Source organism: Lagopus leucura, unplaced genomic scaffold, assembly GCF_019238085.1.
Source record: "Lagopus leucura isolate 7727_CA_CO unplaced genomic scaffold, USGS_WTPT01 Super-Scaffold_760, whole genome shotgun sequence".
NCBI classification, from domain to species: Eukaryota; Metazoa; Chordata; class Aves; order Galliformes; family Phasianidae; genus Lagopus; species Lagopus leucura.
In genome coordinates this window covers 5,020,760-5,040,323 of record NW_024962257.1, presented here as the reverse complement: position 1 = coordinate 5,040,323, position 19,564 = coordinate 5,020,760, and the positions used below count along the sequence as shown (strand labels likewise).

At 53.7% G+C, this 19,564-nt stretch overlaps 3 protein-coding genes across 6 annotated transcripts; 1 reads left to right on the top strand and 2 right to left on the bottom strand.

The window, feature by feature from the left end:
- Positions 1-1,014: 1,014 nt before the first annotated feature.
- LOC122175984 (chemokine-like receptor 1) lies at positions 1,015-4,404 on the bottom strand. Of its 3 annotated transcripts, none has more exons than XM_042864071.1 (2): positions 3,980-4,404; positions 1,015-2,687 (listed from the first exon to the last, which is right to left on the bottom strand). In XM_042864071.1, exon 2 carries the CDS (start codon positions 2,667-2,669, stop codon positions 1,584-1,586), a length of 1,086 nt encoding a protein of 361 aa, XP_042720005.1. In that variant the 5' UTR covers positions 2,670-2,687; positions 3,980-4,404; the 3' UTR covers positions 1,015-1,583. The 3 variants fall into 3 exon arrangements, with proteins under 3 accessions (XP_042720005.1, XP_042720004.1, XP_042720006.1); XM_042864070.1 differs by having other exon boundaries at positions 3,891-4,403; XM_042864072.1 differs by lacking the exon at positions 3,980-4,404 and adding an exon at positions 3,323-3,527.
- A 301-nt stretch (positions 4,405-4,705) lies between these two features.
- SHMT1 (serine hydroxymethyltransferase 1) lies at positions 4,706-10,024 on the top strand. 2 transcript variants are annotated; one of them, XM_042864069.1, is made up of 12 exons: positions 4,706-4,739; positions 5,538-5,662; positions 6,129-6,274; positions 6,630-6,745; positions 6,836-6,996; positions 7,104-7,185; positions 7,457-7,669; positions 7,861-7,977; positions 8,234-8,356; positions 8,565-8,681; positions 8,858-8,968; positions 9,153-10,024. In XM_042864069.1, exons 2-12 carry the CDS (start codon positions 5,561-5,563, stop codon positions 9,320-9,322), a joined length of 1,458 nt encoding a protein of 485 aa, XP_042720003.1. In that variant the 5' UTR covers positions 4,706-4,739; positions 5,538-5,560; the 3' UTR covers positions 9,323-10,024. The 2 variants fall into 2 exon arrangements, with proteins under 2 accessions (XP_042720003.1, XP_042720002.1); XM_042864068.1 differs by lacking the exon at positions 4,706-4,739 and adding an exon at positions 4,783-4,894.
- SMCR8 (SMCR8-C9orf72 complex subunit) lies at positions 9,880-19,432 on the bottom strand. Its single transcript, XM_042864067.1, has 2 exons — positions 17,013-19,432; positions 9,880-14,820 (listed from the first exon to the last, which is right to left on the bottom strand). Exons 1-2 carry the CDS (start codon positions 19,364-19,366, stop codon positions 14,367-14,369), a joined length of 2,808 nt encoding a protein of 935 aa, XP_042720001.1. The 5' UTR covers positions 19,367-19,432; the 3' UTR covers positions 9,880-14,366.
- Positions 19,433-19,564: the final 132 nt, after the last annotated feature.

Below are 19,564 nucleotides of genomic sequence, written 5' to 3'. Positions count from 1 at the left end.
CAGTGGGATTACGCATGAATTTAAGGTTAAGTACATGCATGCCTGGAGGATCACAACCTTCATTTAATATTGTGTGACCCAGCAGACCCGTAATTAATCCCTAACATGTTCAGGTGACAGATCTCGCTCGGTGCTGTCATCCACACAGAAATGAGACGTGCACGTTCATACATTCAGGCAGGCACTCAGACAGATTTTCCAGCCATTGAAGCAATGAGGTTTCGAGAGCCTCTCAGAGGCTGCTTCCTAGCAGCATAAATGGGACAGTGGCAGTTTGTGCCATGTAACAGGCAGGGGAAGGAGGTGTGATACCAGTACCTGCTCGCACAGCTGCCTCATGTTGGGATGGGAACCTTCCCTTCTACCTGACCGACATTGTATGCCATAGTCATTGAAGCTGTTCAGAGGCCGATCAAACCCAGGGGAATAACACCACCATCTTCATCCCAAGCACTTTGCAAAAGTGAAATGTGGGCAAAACCAATTCCAGATTTGCTCTTCCTTCTCTGCCTTGCTGGATTTCAGACAAACCTCCTCACACAGGCCGAGTGCTGCCTATGTCAGACAGGGGAGAGTTACTGGGAGCAATTTCCAAATCATGGGTATTGAACCTTCTTATCTAGCTGCTTTGTCAGCAAACATGAGCATGCACGTTTTGAATGGATCACACAGGCAGCACAATAGGCTGGGTATGTTTTACATAAGTTTAATGGAGTTTAATATGCATTCACCAACAGTACAAAATGAGACTTTTCAGCTATACAAGGGCCAGAAGCAGGTCAAACACAAACGTGGAGTAGCATTGCTTAGGAACAGTTATGCTGAACACCAAAGTAAGTGGGTAAGTGGGACACAACCAACAACTTGTCTCAGGAGGGAAAGGACAAAGCTAGCCCAGACCCTACAAAAATGCACATAACCACCTCATAATCCTATTTCTTTAAAAGCTGCATTTGCTGAAGTGCCTCCAGACAGATCCCACTGCATGTTCATCCTACTTTTTTTTTTTTTTTAAATTTAATCATCTTCTACTTAAAAATCAGCAGCCCCTGTGCCATATCGGTATGATGCACAGGAAAAGATGTCTTTTCTTTACTGATTCAGTTATAAGGAATTTATGAAGCAGCTCTTCCCTCTGTCCTCTTGGCCAGCTGAAGTGCCGGCTGCGCCTGCTGCCAGCATACCTGCATCCAATTTTGCCCTCTGGTGGAACCCCAGAATTTTGCATCCCAGCAAAGACTGGCTGCCAGGAAAGCCTGGCAAGTGCAGAGAACACATCCTGCCAGCAGCTAACTTGCCATTTGGGAATGCCCTGGGGGTGAACCCAGTAGTGATGCAGACTCGGGTGCCTACAAGGTGACCCACTGAGCTCAGAGGCTGCTTCTCATGGCTGAAGAACGCTGGAGAGAAGGGAAAATAAAGGGAGTCCTGTCAGCAAAGTCACAGACTCAGTGACATTTACAAAGGGTCGCCTGCTAAAAATGGGATGTTGTGACAAATCAGCAGGAAAAAAAGCAGAGAGAAGAGAGACAAAGAGAGAGAGAAACCTGCCCTGCAGTGTGCCCATGATGAACCATGCCCAGTCAGAGCCTTGGGACTTCTGCTTCCGAGGCAGACCTGGACTTCCTCCTGCTGCTCAGGCTGCCCAGCATTGACTCCTCACTGAAGGCCCCTTCAAAGGTCGACAAGATGGACTGGCAAAACTTCTCCTTGAAATCTGGCCCCACAAAGACGTAAAGGATGGGGTTTATACAGCTGTTGAAGAAAGCGAGGCTGGAAACCAAGGGGATTCCTATGTAGAGGGCCATTTTCATCTCGTGACTGGAAGAGTTTTGAGATATTTCTAGCAAGGAGAAGACGTGATAGGGGAAATAACAGAGGAAGAATGAGACTGTGACGGCAATGATAATTCTGTACGGCTTTGCAGAGCTGGCTAGTTGCCTTCTTTTCAGCTTGACAGCAACAACGCTGTAGCAGATGAGAATCACTGTGAAGGGGATGAGGAACCCACATAAGAACCGCGTTACGATCATCGCTTTGTGCCGCATCCTCCACAGCCTCCGTGTCTCCTCGGCCGTGTAGTCATCAGACAGCGCGAAGTTGTTGTAGCAGCTGGTGATGTTACGGGAACTGACCGCAGTGTCACGAAAAATGAGGTACGGGGAGCTGAGCAGGACAGCCACCCCCCACGTCCCCAGCGCCACCCTGGCCGCCAGCTCCGGGCTCCTGCGGTTGTGGGACCACACGGGGAAGGCCACGGCCACGCAGCGGTCCACGCTGATGACCATCAGGAGGAAGACGCTGGCGAACATGTTGAGGAAGGCAATGGTGCTGTTCAGCTTGCACAGCAGCTTCCCGAAGGGCCAGTGGAAGTCCAGAGCGGTGTAGATGATGCTGAGGGGCAGGAAAAAGGTGAAGATGAAGTCAGCGATGGCCAGGTTGAGGAACCACACTGAGTTCACTGTCTTCTTCATCTTGAAGCCTGCAATCCAGATGACGAGGCCGTTCCCTGTCACCCCCAGCACACAGGCAATGCTGTACACCACCATGGAGAGGACATGCAGGCTCTTCTGGAGGCCAGAGTAGTGGTCGTGGACTGTGGCATTCCCAGAGGGCATGGAGGGGGAGCTGTCAGGGAAGGGTGATGGAGAAGAAGAGACGGTCTCCATTGCCAGCAAGCTGGGGTCCTGAAACCATAACAGCACACACTGCTATTACCTGCAGCTCCCTTAGCTTTGGGGAGAATCTTTGACTGCAACCATACACAAAATGGATATGCAAAGATGAAACCTGCACTTAAAATGACTTAATAACGAACATACTTCTCTATAGAACATCTCAAGTTTCAGAATGGTAGATAAGTAGTTGTGAGGCACAAGGAATTTAAGCCACTTGAGCAAGTGAACCGATACAGAGGAAGGAAGAGAGTCCGAAAGTTTTGAGTTGATCTGATCTTGTCATGAAAGGGTGATGCCAGCAGGAAGGGGAGATGTTTGAGCAGAGGCTCAGCCATCATGGGGACAACTCAGAGTCCCAGTGCTGCAAGCTTTTGCAGACAGGGACCAACCAAGACTAAAAGAATTACTTATCTCTTGGCAAGTCCCTGGGAGATTGTCACCCACACTGACAGCCAGCCCACTAACGCTGAGAGGCGGAAAATAAATGATATCAAAGATCTTTTTGCTTACAGCTCTTTCCACACCAGAGGGCCCAGGAGGCTGCGGGCTGAGGGTTGGCATCTGCCCTGTCCCCCTGTCACCCTGTGACCCGAGACACCAGCCCAGGCCCTGCCGCTGGCATTGGCAGTGTCAGAACAACTCACCCACAAGCAGTCTGTGACAGCAGCCGCCCATGGGCTGAGAGCAGAACTACAAAAACCCAACTTGCACAGCTGTGGCCAAGCTCTTTGGTGATGGAAGACAAATTAGCAGAGCTAAAAACTGTTAGAATTCTGAAGTTAAAAGATTGTTCCTTCAGCAGCTATCAAAGTATCATAGAATTATTAAGATAGAAAAGATCTCCCAAGATCAAGTCCAACCCCAACCCCAACCCACCGTGCCCACTGCCCACAGCCCTCAGTGCCACATCTCCACATTCTGGAGCACCTCCAGCTCCAGGAGCCCCACCACTCCCTGGGCAGCAATGCCAGTGCCTGACCGCTCTCTGGGAGAAGAAATTGTTGCTAGCATCCATCCTGAACCTCCCCTAGTGCAACTTAAGGCCATTACCTTCTATCCTATCACTGTTACCTGGGAGAAAAGCACCTAAGGATGTGTACAGTTCAGGCAGAGCGGTATCCAAGGTGAGTTTTGGTGCAACAGTCACCCCTGCACCCACACACCCAGCTCCGCACCCAGCACCCCTCGCCGCCAGGACCCGGCAGCACTCACCGCAGCACCGCACTGCTCCCGCTCTGCCCGCAGCCCCACGCACTGCAGCCCCACTGCTTTGAGACACCGCTCCTCACGCTGTGACTCACAGTGCACACTCTGTTTTTCCATCGCTTGGGATCACAAGGAATTTACTGGGACCGCTTATTCCCTACCTCTGTTCCTCAATTTACACCACGCTCATTTAACCCCTGAAGCTCTGTCCGTGGTCTCTTGGGTCAGGTTGGCCAAACCCAAGGACCCGCTTGTGTTTGAAGCACACAGCACAGCGCTACTCCTGCCTGCAAGCCTCATCCTTCCGGGGCTGAAACATTCCTCCAGGGCACCGGCCCACCCCGCAGTGCAGCAGGGCTGCTCTGTGCGCAGGGAGCAGTGCAGGCTCTGCTTCCGCAGGCTGTGCTCCCACACCGTGGCCGAGCACCACGCACAGCGGACCGCCGAGTTCAGCGCATCACCCCGGCCAGCAGCCCCGCCACCGGGGCGGCGGGATGCGGGGCAGCGGGGAGCACCTCCAGGGCTGGCAGGGAGGCCCGGGGGATCTCGGCCGGCGGGGAGCCCCGGTGCTGGGGAAGTGGGCGGCTCCCGTGTGCGCAGGGCCCGGCGCAGCCCCCATCCCGGCCAAGGTCAACCCGCGTGCCGGCAGCACCGCCCGCCCCGCCTGAGCGCGGGTCATGGGGAGCGGGGAGGGGGCGGAGCGCGCCGCGGATTGGACGAAAAGTTGTCGCAAAGTTCTTCGTTCGGGCGCTGATTGGTCGAGGGCTGCAGGGGTGTGACCCGTCAGCCTATGCTAGGCGCGCGGGCTGCCTCGGGGCGGCTGAGCGGGCCGGGATCGGGATCCGTATCGGTGCGGTGCGAGGCTGCGGAGCGGGCAGGGATGGGGCGGGCGGGCGGACAGGGACCGTGCGAAGTGGGAGCGGGGCGGGCGGTGGTGCTGCAGCACGGGTGTCGGGGCGGGTACCGGATCCTGGATATGGGATGCGACGGAGCCACGTGGGATGCAGCAGGTGGAACTCCAGGGCCGTGCCCACGCTCATGTCCCACCAGGAGGGTGGCAAAGGGGCTCCTCTTGGCAGCTTTGTCCTCTCTGCAGCCCTTTGCCAGCAGCGTGCATTCGCACAGCGCCCCACACAACGCGCCTTCGTTTCAGCCCGCGTCTTTGACAGCGTTTCCCCGCTGCCAGCAAAGCCCCGGGGCAGCCGGGCCTCCGAGCCCAGCGGGGGCCGCGCTGCTGAACGGAGTGGATTGCTTAACAACCAGCTCACGGCCCCTCTGTGACCTTGTGGGGTTAATGGATAAAAAGATACTTTGTGCACAGCCAGGACTGGAGCTGGGCTGCCATGGCTGCCCTGGAGTTTGTGCGCTGCTTTGTAATGCTCAGTGGTGCGGGGCTGCTGCTGCCTTGGGCTTAGAGCAAGTTTATGTCTAAAGCCTGAGTGAAATGAAATGGTACTGCTGGATTTTATCACGTTTCTTGTTTTATCATGTTTCTTATCATGTTTCTTAGGGACTTTCTATGTCCCCAAGTGCCAGGACAGGGGCAGGTAGGGGGAGGCCACACCTTGGTTGTGTGATATCAAGGTGGGGGGAGAACAGATACTGGAAGTAGCCATGTTGCTGCAATAAACACCCTCCCCTTGCCTTTTGCAGGTGGCATCAGAGGCAGTGGACAGATGGCGAACGTGACAGAGGGTGCTGGGAGCCTCCCCAGCGCAGAGCTGTGGGCCTCCCACAGTAAGATGCTACTGGAGCCACTTGAAAGCAATGACCCTGAGGTGAGAGCTATAGGGACACCGACCTCCTTGAACCAGGGGCACAGTGCAAGGTTAAGCTGCCGGGACTCGGCCAGCCCCTGTGCCTTGTTACGGACAGAGAGGGCATCCTCCAGGTACGTGCAAATTCTGTGGCTGTCATTTCTCAGCCATTGCTCGTAACTCTCTGCCTGGAGCTCAGATGCCTGCACCAGGCCCAGCACTTCACAGCCACCCGGCAGCATAGCCATTGGCTCCAGCCCAAGCAAGAGCTGAATTATCTGATGGCTTTGTGGTATCTACCAGAGAAACCCAGAGCGAGGCAGGACACGTGATCAGCTGTACCAAGAAGGGACCTCACCTCCCTTCTCCAGTGGCTTTCAGGCTGCTCTCCATTATCCTAACTCCTCTGAGGGTGCATCCCACGCCATGCAGCACCAATGCCTCCGTGAAGAGCTGGCACAAGTGAAGCTTTCTCTCCCTCCCCAAGGTGTACAACATCATCAAGAAGGAGAAGCAGCGGCAGAGGCTGGGGCTGGAGCTGATTGCGTCAGAGAACTTTGCGAGCTGCGCAGTCCTGGAGGCACTGGGATCCTGCTTGAACAATAAATACTCTGAAGGCTACCCTGGACAGAGGTATGGGGCTGGGGAGAGCCTGAGACACCCAAACTCTTGTAAGGAGGGGACAGGGACCACCTGCACTGCCACGTTCACCTCAATACCTCATCTCTGGGAGGAAAGCCATGTCCTGGTGCTGGCAACTGAGCTCCTGCAGGGCAGGATCTGACCCTCTCAGTTTCTGTCCTTGGCCGTGCACCAGGTAGTTGTAGCAGGGTCATGTCTGCTGCTTGCAAACAGCAGCATCCTGGTCTCACAGCTGGCACTGCCTTGGGCATGCATTCCTGAATGAAGAGATTCGTTTTAACCTTGAGGTTTTGTTCTCAGCAGACACCGACCTCAGTGTAACTCCTTCCCTGTCCTTTACTGGCAGGTACTACGGTGGGACCGAGTTTGTAGATGAGCTGGAAAGGCTGTGCCAGAAGCGAGCCCTGCAGGCATTCCGCCTCGATCCCCAGAAGTGGGGTGTCAATGTCCAGCCCTACTCAGGTAATGGTGTCCCCAGGGCAGGCAGCACAGGCTGTGGCAGCCTCTGCATGCCCCAGCACCCATGAACTGCCTTGTGTGCTCCTGCCACAGGGTCACCTGCTAACTTTGCGGTGTACACGGCCCTGGTGGAGCCCCATGGCAGAATCATGGGGCTGGACCTGCCTGATGGGGGTCATCTAACCCACGGGTTCATGACGGATAAGAAGAAGATCTCTGCCACCTCTGTCTTCTTCGAGTCCATGCCCTACAAGGTATAGAAAGCTGCTCCAGTGGGAGCCAGGTTATGGCCTTCATAAGTGGAAGAACCTCTTGACAGCACCCCTGCCAAAGTGGCTGAATGCTCCTCTTCCTCTCCCAGGTGAATCCCAAGACTGGTTACATTGACTACGACCGACTTGAGGAGAATGCCCGTCTGTTCCACCCCAAGCTGATTATAGCAGGTAAGGAGCAACCCTCACACACGGGGTGGCATCCTGAAGCCAGTGGGCAATTGCAGAATTATAGAATAGGATCACTGAACAGCCCAGGGTGGAAGGGACTCAAAGGATCACACAATCATTAAGGTTGGAAAAGACCTCTATCGTCAAATCCACCACCTCTGTGGGCAGCAGTGCCAGTGCCTGACCAGTCTTTTGACGAATAAAATGTTCCTAATATCCAAACTGAACCTCCTCTGGCACAGCTTGAGGCCATTCCCTTCTGTCCTTGCAGGTGTCAGTTGTTACTCACGCAACCTGGACTATGCCCGCATGCGACAGATTGCCGACGCCAACAGCGCCTACCTGATGGCCGACATGGCCCACATCAGCGGGCTGGTGGCCGCGGGCGTCGTGCCCTCACCGTTTGAACACTGCGACGTTGTCTCCACCACCACCCACAAGACCTTGAGGGGCTGCAGGGCCGGCATGATCTTCTATCGCAAAGGTGCCTGACCTGAGCCAGGAGAAACTCTCCACCCAGGCCAGGGGAGCTGCGGGTTAAAGCTCCTTCTTGCTCCAGCTGGGAAAGAGGAAGGGCAGAAAGATCTGGGGCATCACAAAGGCTCAGATCTGAAGAACAAGCATGATTTCCTTCCTGAGCTGCCTTATGTATTACCCTGCTCTCTCCTCCCACAGGCACCCGCAGCACGGACCCCAAGACAGGAAAGGAAACACTCTACAACCTGGAGAGCCTCATCAACCAAGCGGTCTTCCCTGGGCTGCAGGGAGGGCCACACAACCATGCCATCGCAGGTACGTGTCTGCACTGGGCTGGGATGGTGAGGAGGGGACAGAGATGTCCTGGCTCAGCTTTGAGCCCCAGTATCAGTGCAGAGGGCTCCAGCTGAGAGGTATAGCAGTAAAGAGCAGCCAGCTTGATGCAGCTGGGGGAGAAACCAAGCTGTTCCTATCCTACACGGTTAGGGGAAGGGATTGTCCATGAGCTTTCTTGGCTTCCAAGATGATTTTTGTTGGTCCTCAAAAGCTCACTGCTGTGCCTCATCCCCAGGGATTGCTGTGGCACTGCAGCAGACCATGACTCCCGAGTTCAAGGCTTACCAGCAGCAGGTGGTGGCCAACTGCAAGACACTGGCAGCAGCGCTCATGGAGCTGGGCTACAACATTGTAACAGGTAAGGAAAGGCCTCAGCTGCCTGGGTTGGGACCAGCTTGGTATCCCAGGTTTGAGCCAACCACAGGGGCAACATGTGCACAGGCATGACAGGCAGGGCTTTGCTGGAACTAAACTATTTCTTAACACTGCACTCTCAAGCCTCTTTTTTTTTCTTCTTTCTTTTGCTGAAATCTCAAGGGTTCACCTGAACTCTCCTCTCTCTGCAGGGGGCTCTGACAACCACCTCATTCTCCTGGACCTGCGCAGCAGAGGTACAGACGGTGGCCGGGCTGAGCGGGTGCTGGAACTCTGCTCCATCGCCTGCAACAAGAACACATGCCCTGGTAGGCATCCCATGAGCTCCACCACGTTCTGCCCCACGTGCTTAGATGTCTCTCGTGCCCTGTGCTCCCCAGGGCCACACAGAGCTTCTCACAGAACTCCCAGCCACTAGGGGCCAGGCCAAGTCCCCACCACAGCAGTGCTGGAATTAGGTCACACGCTGTTTGTTCTGGTGCAGGTGATGTCAGTGCCCTCCGTCCCAGCGGTCTGCGTTTCGGGACACCAGCTCTCACCTCCCGTGGCTTTCGGCAGGATGATTTCCGCATGGTGGCTCGGTACATCCACAAAGGTGAGGGTCCCATTTCCTCAAGCAGGTGGTGGTGGCACACGACAGCAAGTCCCTGGCAGCCCAGCACCTCCTCTCCCAAGCATCCTGGGGAGCAGCCCCAGCCCCAGCCATGGCAGGGCTGAGAGCTGCTAGAAGTGGCACCTGCCTGCTGATGGGGCTGAAGCACACATCTCCCCCCCTGCAGGCATCGAGCTGACGCTGCGCGTGCAGAAGGACATGAGCCCCAAGGCCACGTTGAAGGAATTCAAGGAGAAACTGGAGGAGGAAAAATACCGGGGAGAGCTAAAGGCACTGAAGGAAGAGGTGGAGGCATTTGCAGCAACCTTCCCACTCCCAGGACTGCCAGTCCTGTAACGGGAGGCACTGTGCCCACTCTCAGAGCGTGGCCCACTCACACCCCTGGAACGAGCCCTGGTGCCTTCTCCCTGCACCTTCCTGCTGGCACTGGCCCCATGCAGCAGCTCCTCATCTGACTCTTCCTCACCTCTCCCCTCCCGTTTCCAACACCAGAGCCCCTCTGAGCTAGATTTTACCACTAGATTTTACAAATGGGCCTGAGCAGAAGGAAATCCCTGACCTCGAGGCAAGGTTTGGGATTGATCTGCTGTGGGAGCAGTAGATGAGATAACACAGGCTTCCTGTCTGCCTTCACAACCAGGAGGGACAACCAGAAGCCAGCACTCAGGGTCCCATGCCCAGGAACCTCGCACCCTTACAAAGTCTTCCTGGCTTCAGCCTCCAAGACTCGACTTCCTACACACACACCAGCCTCCTTTTGGGCCTCCACACATTTTGCCAGGGCTGAGCCTTATCCCATACCCAGAGAACAGCCCTGCCGGGGCCACCAGTCCAGCTCCACCACAGCACAAGCCAACACCTCCAGCGGTTTCTCAGACCTCTGAGGACATACCTTAGGTAGAACCATTTTTTAATAAGCACAGTAAAATTAAGAATTTAACCACAATGTATGACAAGAATTATAAGCTTTAAAAAATACAACCAATTTTTGTATTTCAAAAATATCTGAACCCAAATAAATAATTTTTTTTTAAAGTACATTTTTCAGACTAGTCATTTGGTGTTAACATCTGTTAAATTCTTGTGCAGTAACACAGCACGACACTGAGACATGCTTCTTGGACTTCTCCCGTCACACTCGCTCTAACTACTGACACAAGCATTCTGCACACACAGGCACACACACGGAACTCAACATGCAGTAATAGGATACAGTGCTTTAAAATAAGACGAGAATTCATCACAGCCTCCTCGCAGCCCTCAGAGGCAGCTCCAGCCCCAGCCCCATCCCCATCCGTGCTCGCCCTGCACTGGGGTGAGCAGCAGGGCTGGGTACCCTGTGTTTCTGCCTTCCAGTTAAAACACGTCTCATGAGCAGTGAGCCACAGCTCTGCAACCTCCCCAGCTCTGGCAGCAAGTGCAAGGCTCCCTCAAATAGCAGGGTACAGTCCTGCTTAGTCTAACATTGTGCTTTTGGGGCACAGCACAGAGCTGGCACCCTCCTTCAGCCGATGCAGCTCACTGAATTGCCCAGCACACTTAGAGGTGCCTTTCCAAAGCGCTGCTATAAGCCCCGTGTCCTGCAGTGGATCCTGCCCGGCTCTCCAGGATGCCAAACCAGCAGTGTGAGCAGTCACCTGCCCTGAGACCGTGGGCTCAGGGCTGCCTGCATTCGTTCCAGTGCTGAATGAAAACGACAGAACGAGTCTGGGGCAGGGAGACATCAGCTCTCACTCCTCCAGTGCTTCTCCCAGCCCTTACAAAATGGTTAATATTGCTAGAGTATAGGCAGTGCTTCCCTAGTCAAGGCAAGACAGCTTTGGAGCTGCTTAGAAGTGATTGCTACTGGATGAAAGAAAATCCAAGCACTATCCTCTGAGAAATGCAACCTGCATAGGGTTGGTATCGCCTACTCCTATGGCTGACCATCCTCGTGGTGGGATCCCAAAGAGGCCGGCAGTGCAGCTGAGCACAAGCGAGCAGATGTCTCCCAATGCAGGGAACAAGAGGAGCGCAAACACTGAGCCCTGCCCTCCCAGCCAGGCAGCCACGGGAGGCCTTTCCCATGATGAATTCTCCAACTGGCCCTAAAAGCCTTCATCCCACAGCAGCCAGCAGAGAGGATGGAGCTGCAGTCAGCATGCAGGAGCGCAGGGCGGGAGGCAGCACTTGCAGGAGCAGATCAGGGCTGCGCACAACACTGCTGGCGTTGGTGTGGAGGGCAGATGCAGGAAGGCTGGGCAGCACCATGCAGTGGCTGTGGGGAATCAGCCCTGCTCGTGCTGGAGGACTGTGGTGCGGTATGAGCCAGCTAACACACATGCTAGGATTCTTCACAGGAGCTGTTAGTAAGATCTTAACTTGTTGCAAGTCTGCCTGTATTGGAAACCAGTGAGGTAACACAGTGAAGATGAGGAAAATGTCTTAAAGTGCTGATATAGGGATCTTTACTGTGCAGTCAGATCAGAAAGACGGATAAATGGCTGAGCAAATTGGAATTCAGCTCCTGAACCACCAGCTGCATCCGACTGCCCTCAGCTGCAACCTCAGCGAGGTACTGCCCAGAGCCTGGCACAACTCCTCATGCCCTGTGCAGGAAGGTGAGCTTGGGGCCATCCGGCTGTTCTGTCACAAGCATCCTGAGGACAAATGCTCCCAGGTGTGTTTCCACACAGCTCCCTCCCAATGGCCCGGGTGCAGATAACACAGGTGACAGCCCCAGTGAAGCCCGCAGGGCATCCTCCAAAATTCAGAAGTGCTTTGTGGTGGAGAGATAAAGCAGGTCAGACAGGTGGAAGTGCAAGTATTGCTCAACACAGCCTTGAATATCAGTACTTTAGGTTTGGTAGAGGAGAAGTGACTTATCTGACAGTTTATGAAGGCAGCTGAACATTCCAGATAAAGACCACTACGACTATGAAATCAGCCAGTGCTGATCATCGAACCTGCTCTGCTGCTCTGAGCTGTCAGCCTGCAGCAAGAGACACATGAGTCAGCAGGCAAAGAGCTCCTGGCCCTCCTCAAACCCAAACACTGCAGGTAGTTTCCCAGCACAAAACATGAGCTGCTGTGACAAAAGCTTTTCCAGAGCTGTGAGTCAGGCAGGGTGCAGGGAGCTTGAGACTGCCTGGTGCCTTCCTCATCCCGGGGAATCGCACTGGAAGTCGTCCAGATGCACACAGACCAACAAGGAGACACCGCGAGCCACTTCAGAAAGTACATTTTGTATGGACATGGAAGTCCTTCACCAGCAGACCCAGTTACATGCGACAACAGCACACAGGAGGACACAGATAGCATCCGAGAAGGAAAAGGTCATTGAACATGCTATGAGGGTGTGCAGCCCCATGCACAGGCACACTGCTTCCCTTCAGCAAACGTGAAGCTGTACTGCTTCCCCACTGTATGCCAAAGATACCAGCACAAGCAACCCCTGGCCTCGAAACCCCTCTGGAGACTGTCATGAGTCAAGCATCCCAGCTGCCTCACTGTAAGCCACCACAAGTGATGCTGCTACTTGACACAGACTCTTTGCCTTGTTGGTTAGTACCTCCTGGACTGCTCCAAGGGCCCTCTGCAGGCAGGGCAGCAGGAGGTTGGTACCGGAGTGGCGATGCTGGTGGCTGGATGACAGCCTCCCCACAGAGGCTCCCTGTCTTTGGGGCACAGGATTCCGAGCAGCACAGTTATCACAGCATGTTTCAAGAGGGTTTAGGCTCATGCTGACAAACCCCAGCCTCCATCCACACAGAAACTTCCCCAGGCATGGAAGGATCACATTCCATTCCAGCATGATTATGGTAAACAGACGTTTTAAAAAAACAAGCAAATAAAAATTAAAATAAAAAACTTCAACTAATCTCGTACAATCTTAGCTGTTCTCCTCCCATAATCAGAAAAGTGCTAAAAAGAAATAAAACCAGGCTACCTTTCCTAGAGAGACTTCTTTCTCTCGCTCAGACGTACCGCAGGAGCAGCTGCTGCCACGCAGCACGGGGCAGAGCAGGCTGCAGCCAACAAGCTGCACCTCCTGCCAGACTCCAGAGGGAAGCGCTGTGCCCGGCACAAAGCTCCCACACCAAAGGGACAATCTTCCAGCTGCATCACCGTGGTGGTGGCACTGCCCTCCTGGCAAGGAAAGTGCTTGTGTCTGGGCTCAGAGATCTGCAGCTCTGCCCTGTCCTGAACCACCCAGAGCACAATGTGAGAGGTAGTCGAGACACGGCAAAGGCTTGGCAATAAAATAAAGTGAATTGGCACAGCCAGAAGCAGCCTGTGGTGACACTGACCTGGCTTTGCCACCAAGCACAAAGGTCAAATCCCCAAAAACAACAAAAATAGAAACGATACAGATACAACGTGGAATCCACTCAATTCCTCCTAGCCCTCTCCTGAGCACTAGTACCTCACTGGCTGGGCAGCCTGCTGCAGAGGCTTGCTGTCTCACAGCACAGCTTCAGCTGAATCGCACTGTGTGGCTCTCCATCACAAAAAGCACTTTAAAGCCCATTCAGTTCAGACCCCATCTCTCCTTAGCAGGTCACTCCCAGCTTCACTAGTTTTTAGGATACCTGGTCTCCTCTCCACCCTTCACAGAGCTCACCCAGCAAACAGGATGTGACAAATTAACAAGGCACAGTGCTCTACATTCACAGCAACAGAGCCTTGGTGCTAGCATGCTGAAGGAGTTCAACTCCATTCCAGTTTTAACAAAGCTGAGAAACTGGCAAACACTATCTGGAGGGAAGTCCACGTGCCTCTGCTGCTGCCCCTCAGGCCCAGGGACAAGCAACTCCAAGAAACTCAGAAAATATGGAAAAGTACATCACCAGCTGCTGCTTCACAGGTAAATGCACACTGCTGTCCTGGCAGGGAGCATCCACATGTACACTGCTTACATCCCATGCTAACATGAGACACTACTGAGCTAAAAACTTTATGTGGCCTTTGTATTTCCCTGCTGGTCTCTGCCCTGGCTCCATGGAAAGGAGCAACAACATTCGTGGCTCTGGCAGAAATGCAGAGTCCTGCATGTTTAATGGAGCTGCACACCACTAAGCACTGCTCATCTCTCCCTCCATGCCATAATCCCCCTGGGGTGCTACCATGGTATATTTTAAAAGTTAATAGCGTTCCTTCTAACATTTAAAAACAGAGTGCCCAGTGTTTTATGTGATGGAATACCTACATTCTCAGCAACAGGGAACCACACTGAAATTCAGTCCCTCAGACACTGATTTCTACGAAGCAGAAATGCTTGCAAACACAATGGCTCCTTTGCCCCTTCCTGACGTATGACAGCTACTGCAGACAGCATCAATGCCAAGCATGGATGATCTTTATCAGAATCCGAGTATGCAGGCAGACAGCCTACATGCTGCTAGATTTTGTACAAAAAGCTGGGAACATAGTCAAATCTGAGCAGAGGATTCGCCCCCTGGCCAGGTTCCTGAATGTACTGCAGCTTCAGCAGCTCAGCTAAATACTGTACAATTTTCATATCTTCATTGGCGAGGCCCAGATGAAGCTTCAGAAAGTTCATCCTACGGTTCACAACGGATTCCTCCGGTTCCCTTTCGTTGATGGGAAGGTGCAAATGGTGGCAGAAGGTATAGAGGAAGGCTTTTGCACACAGCTGGGTGAGGACGCTTTGGACGTGCATGTAGTAGGTGCTGCCCCGTTTGATCTGCGTGCGGTGATCCGCCAGCCTGGCCACCAAGGAGCCTTTGTACAGCGGGCAGCGCAGCGTCTTGCTGTCGGCATCCAGGATGCTGACATAGCGGCCATAGCGGCTCAGGGCGTGCAGCGCGTTCACTCCAGCTGGTGACGCAGTCCTGGAAGAGCAAGAGAGAGCTTAAGCTGGAGGAAACCAGGAGCTACGAAGCAGGCTGCCCCGTGCCCCGCATCGCACCCAAGTTCCCGCCGGCTTTGGATACGCTGAGGGCAAACTAAGGCTGGCACGGAAGAGGACGGCTGAACCGCCTCTCCGCTGACAGAGGGAACCTCCATCCCCCGGATCCACGCACACTGATCCACGCTGCGCCTGTGCTGCTTCACAAACACGGCCCTGTGGGCAGCTTCCTCCCCCTCGCAGATGCAGAAATGAGGACAGAGAGGCAGGGAAGCGACAGTTCTGGTAACAGAAGCAGATCTTGCGGCAGCTGTGGGCTCCCTTCTGGATATGACACGAAGGAAACAGAACAGAAATCCCCTTGCCACAAGCTCCACCTTCCCCCTGTCTGGTTGTTTTGGGAAGGAGCTGCCCTGAGGAGCTCAAAGAGGAACAAAACCTTCCTTTAAAAAGGGAAACGTCCTCAGACCAGAATATTCCCTGGCTGAGCCCAGTCCTTCTTCACCCAGATGCAAATCTGCAGCACGCTTGCAATTATTCACCAAGCCTAAATTAATGCTATTTAAATGCAAATTACAAGCCTACGCAGATCCTACCTTCTGCTTTGCAGTTCTGCCTGGTTCAAATTGCCCTGGTGAGAAGCAGCTCCCAGCCCCAAACCAGAAGCTCCAACTGCTGATGCAAGAGCTGCCCCTGTGCCCAGGCAGTGCGGCTTTGTGAGAACAGCACCCTTACAGCTGTGCTTCAATAATTAATTTAGCCTCCAACTTCCCTCCTATGGCCCTCATATAAATGGTTTGCTGAGAGCATCCATGTTAAACTCAACAACTAATTAACATTCCACAGAGAAGAGTCTGAATGACTGACACATGTTACAAGCAGTCCTTGTTGGTTGGTTTTTTGTTGTTTTTTTTAAACAAAAGTAACTTTTCATCATACAAACTGCATCTATCCACAAATATTAATTAGTCAGCAAACATCCAGGGCTTGTAAACATCTCACCAACAGCAGAGACGTTTTGAAGGAGCTGCTGGCAGACCTGGCAGCCTATCCCACAAGCACAAAAATGAGGGCGAGCTCACAGCTCAGGATTATTCAGCCATCCACAACCAGAGATGCAATACTCAGCAGCTTGGAAAGCAGATTTCTGCATTTCAGCTTTCAGAATGCTCAGAAACACTCCTTTAGAAGCCATTCCAGCTTGGTTCTGAACAATGGGTATTTTTCTCATCACTCTGAATCATTCTTTCCACCTCAGTGACAGAAGTGGGCATTCCCTGCCACCTGCTATATCTGCACCCGAAGTGCTGGAACACATCCTGGTAAGGCACAGAAAATCCTTGTCATAACAACAATGAAGGAAAAGACAAAATCTTAAGAGCTGAGCAATCACTATTTGCTAACAGGAACTACAAAGCCACATTTTAGGAGTGGGTGCTGGGGGAGGGACGTCTGCCTCAATGATGCCCTCTGCCCTGAACAGGTCCCCCCTGCACCCGAGCTGCAGTTCCAACTCTGCAGCCTGAGGAGCTCTTCAGGCACTGTGCTTTTTTTCCTGCACTAAAGCACATCATAAACCTGTACCTTTACCTTTCCAAGAGGATCCAGCACAAACACTGACTTTGCACCTCTGTCCTTCACCAGAAACGCAGGTGTCACAGGAACTCACCGACACCAGCAGGAATGCTCCTGTCAACACAGACTGGGCTGCCTGCATACCCGAGTGCTTGCTTCAGAAACAGTAATAGCCAAAAACGTTGAGAATTTTGGAAAGAGGTGATAGGAGAGATAGCAAAGCACAGCGGGGCCTTCAAGAGGGCTTCATTATCAGACCAGCCAGGAAATCACTGGGACTAATGTCTGTTCCCTTGTTTTGCTAGACTAAAGACCTAAAACATCAGGAAAACTCCTAGCTAAATAACATTATGAGCCAAGCAGTAAGTGCCCAGCAGATGTTTTAGATTAATTCTTAAGCGAGGCTGAATGTAAAGAAGCAGACAAACACACCGCCCTCCTACAGATACATCCCAGAAGCAGAAATCTGTGGCAGCTGTGTAGGTGATTACATAAAGAGAACGCCTCTGCACATCAAATCCCCTCTGAAATTCCCCATTTAGTGGACTCAGTTTCTATCATATACCTCAACACCAAGAAGCAGGCAGCCCCCCAGTTTACCTTTGGAGCCCGATCAGCTTCCATCTCTGGAAATCCACCACATGCAGAGGGGAAGTGACCCAGTGTTTCACAGGTTTGGCATAAGCACCACAGTTGGGCACAAAGATGGAGAGTGCGGTCACCAGCTTCTTGACTATTGCTTCATCTTCCCCCAGCACTACCAGGGTCCTTCCGCTGAGCAGAGAGTATATTGCAGGGTGGGCAAAGGGATACTGCCTGATGAACCGCAGCGCGTTCTGCCCAGCCTTCTTTTTGTGCCTCTCATTCGCGAGGCACACGGGGTGAGCAGGAGACGGAGTTTGGTCGGAGCAGGTGGAGGCAGCGCTGCTGATGTAGCTCGTGGAGTCTGAGCACTCGTCCAGGCTGGTCCTGCTCACCTCCCTGCCTGCTGTGGGGTAGCGTGAGTTGAGCTCGTGGGGAAGGAGCCCCCCTGAAGCACTGTCACAGGGCGGGGAGCTCACAAAGCTGCCACGCAGCCCCTGCTCAGCCTGCCGGTATGGCTGAGGGGGAATCCTGACCACACCGTCCTCATCGCACTGCTTCTGGCCCAGTTCGGGCAGTGGCTCGAGGAAGTTGGGGCTCTCCTTCCCGATACAGCAGGCAGAATCAATCTGCGCCAAGTTTTCCTGGTTTGAGACATCCTCCTGCTCGTTAGTGTTGTTTGGGTTTAACCTGGGGTTGAAGCGAAGGCCTCCCTCTTCATCATCCACATAAGGTTCCTCGTTAATTGCACTTGGGTAGCTCGCTTTGAAATCTTCTGGGATAAGAGACTCGGAGGGGCAGGTACTGAGGACTTCAATGCTGTCCTCACTGACGGTTCTCCGGCTGCCCACCTTGCTCCTGCCCACCTGGGGGCTCGGGCTGATGGGCAAGCTGGCCTGGCTCTCCGATTTCATCAGCCCAGATGCAGATTTCTCCGTCCCAAGAACCTCAATGCTCTCACCGCTACTGATACTGCCTTTAAGATCCGCATCGAGATAGTCCAGGTTCTCCTGGTGTTCAAAAGTTAGGGATTCTGTCATGGCAGGTTCTTGAGGGTCGTCCATGTCCTGCTCCATCTTGATTGGGACACACTCCACGCTAGACTTGTAGGACCCCAGGCTGATAACCACTTTAGGAGTGGAGGACTCTTCTGAACACTTTCTATCAGCAGCATCTTGACTGAGTCCCTGGCAGCCTCTGTACTGGTTTTCAGGTGCTTTTTCATCTAGAAAAGATACGTCTTCAAATAGAAAGTTAGTTACATTCTGTTGCTTCAGAAGTGCCCTACTGATCTGGTTTGTCAGGAGGTAGCACACATCACCTCTGAAAGTCCTCTCAATGTGATGCAGCTGATCTAGGGTTTGGGTGAAAAAATAAATATCGCAGAGCTCCTCCAGCGTTTTCAGCTTCTTGTCAAAGCATTTGGCAGGCTTTGCTTTGATGAGTTTGGGAGTGTAGGAGGGCAGGCGGGAGTAGAGGTGCATTTCCCCTGGCTCAGCAGGGTCTGAGGCAGCCAGGTCCTGTGCACTGCCTGTGTCAGCCTGATCCAGTGCACATTCAGGCTCATAGGGGTGGAAGTCAGACTCCTTCAGCTTCCTATAGGGGTATGATCTAATCTGCTTTAGCAGATCTTGATGCTCAATAATAGACTTTTCCACACTGGCCAACTCGTTGGCCTTTTCGATGGCTTGTGTCGTGTAATACCCCTTGTCATTGGCTTTCTTCTGTATCTCAGTTTCGTTGTGCAGCACAGTCCTGGTGTAGTCGAGATCCTTCAGCTTCTTCTCAAGCTCACTAGCAAACGCTTTCCTGTTCCCCGTTTTCAGGCATTCAGAGGCTTTGGAGAACTCAGCAGAGAGTTCCTGAAACTGCTGCATGATTTTGTGCTCATCAGCAGAAATGTAGGCCATGCAGAAGGGCCTCACGAAGCCCCTGGCTTCCAGGTCGTACAGCGTCAGGTGGTGCACGTAGGCAAAGGCCCCTTCCTTGGAGTCCCCCAGCACCACTTTGGAGTCCTCCACGAAGTTCAGCTTGGGGTAGGCGCAGCCCGGAGGGTGTCCCACAAAAGAAGCCTGGTAATCCACCGACATGATTCGAAGGGAGAAATAATTGAGATCGAAACTGCCCGGCACCTTGGCGTCATCAGGGATGGTCAGCAGGGGCTGCGGCCCCACCTGCTCCGAGAACTCGGAGATGAGGATGAAGTCCCGGCTGAACTTGGAGCTGGCGACCTTGGCCCAGGGGTTGGCGCCGTGGCCGGCGAAGGGGAAGAGCGGCACGGAATACTCCTCGGGCAGCGGCGGCTCCCGGTACAGCTCGTCCCCCAGCTCCTCCTCCCGGGTGAAGGCCACCACGTCGGGGGCGCTGATCATTATTCCCGCAGGGGAGGCCCCGACATGGAGCGCCGAGGCCGCCCCGGCCCCCCCCGACCACCGTCACGGCCGGGCAGCCCCGGCCCCGCTCCCCTCACGGGCGCCGCGGCACCGCCGCCATCTTGGGCTCACATGACGCTGCGACCTCTCACCCCGCCGCCCGGAAGCGGAGCTGCCGCCGCCTCCACAGCCTTGTCT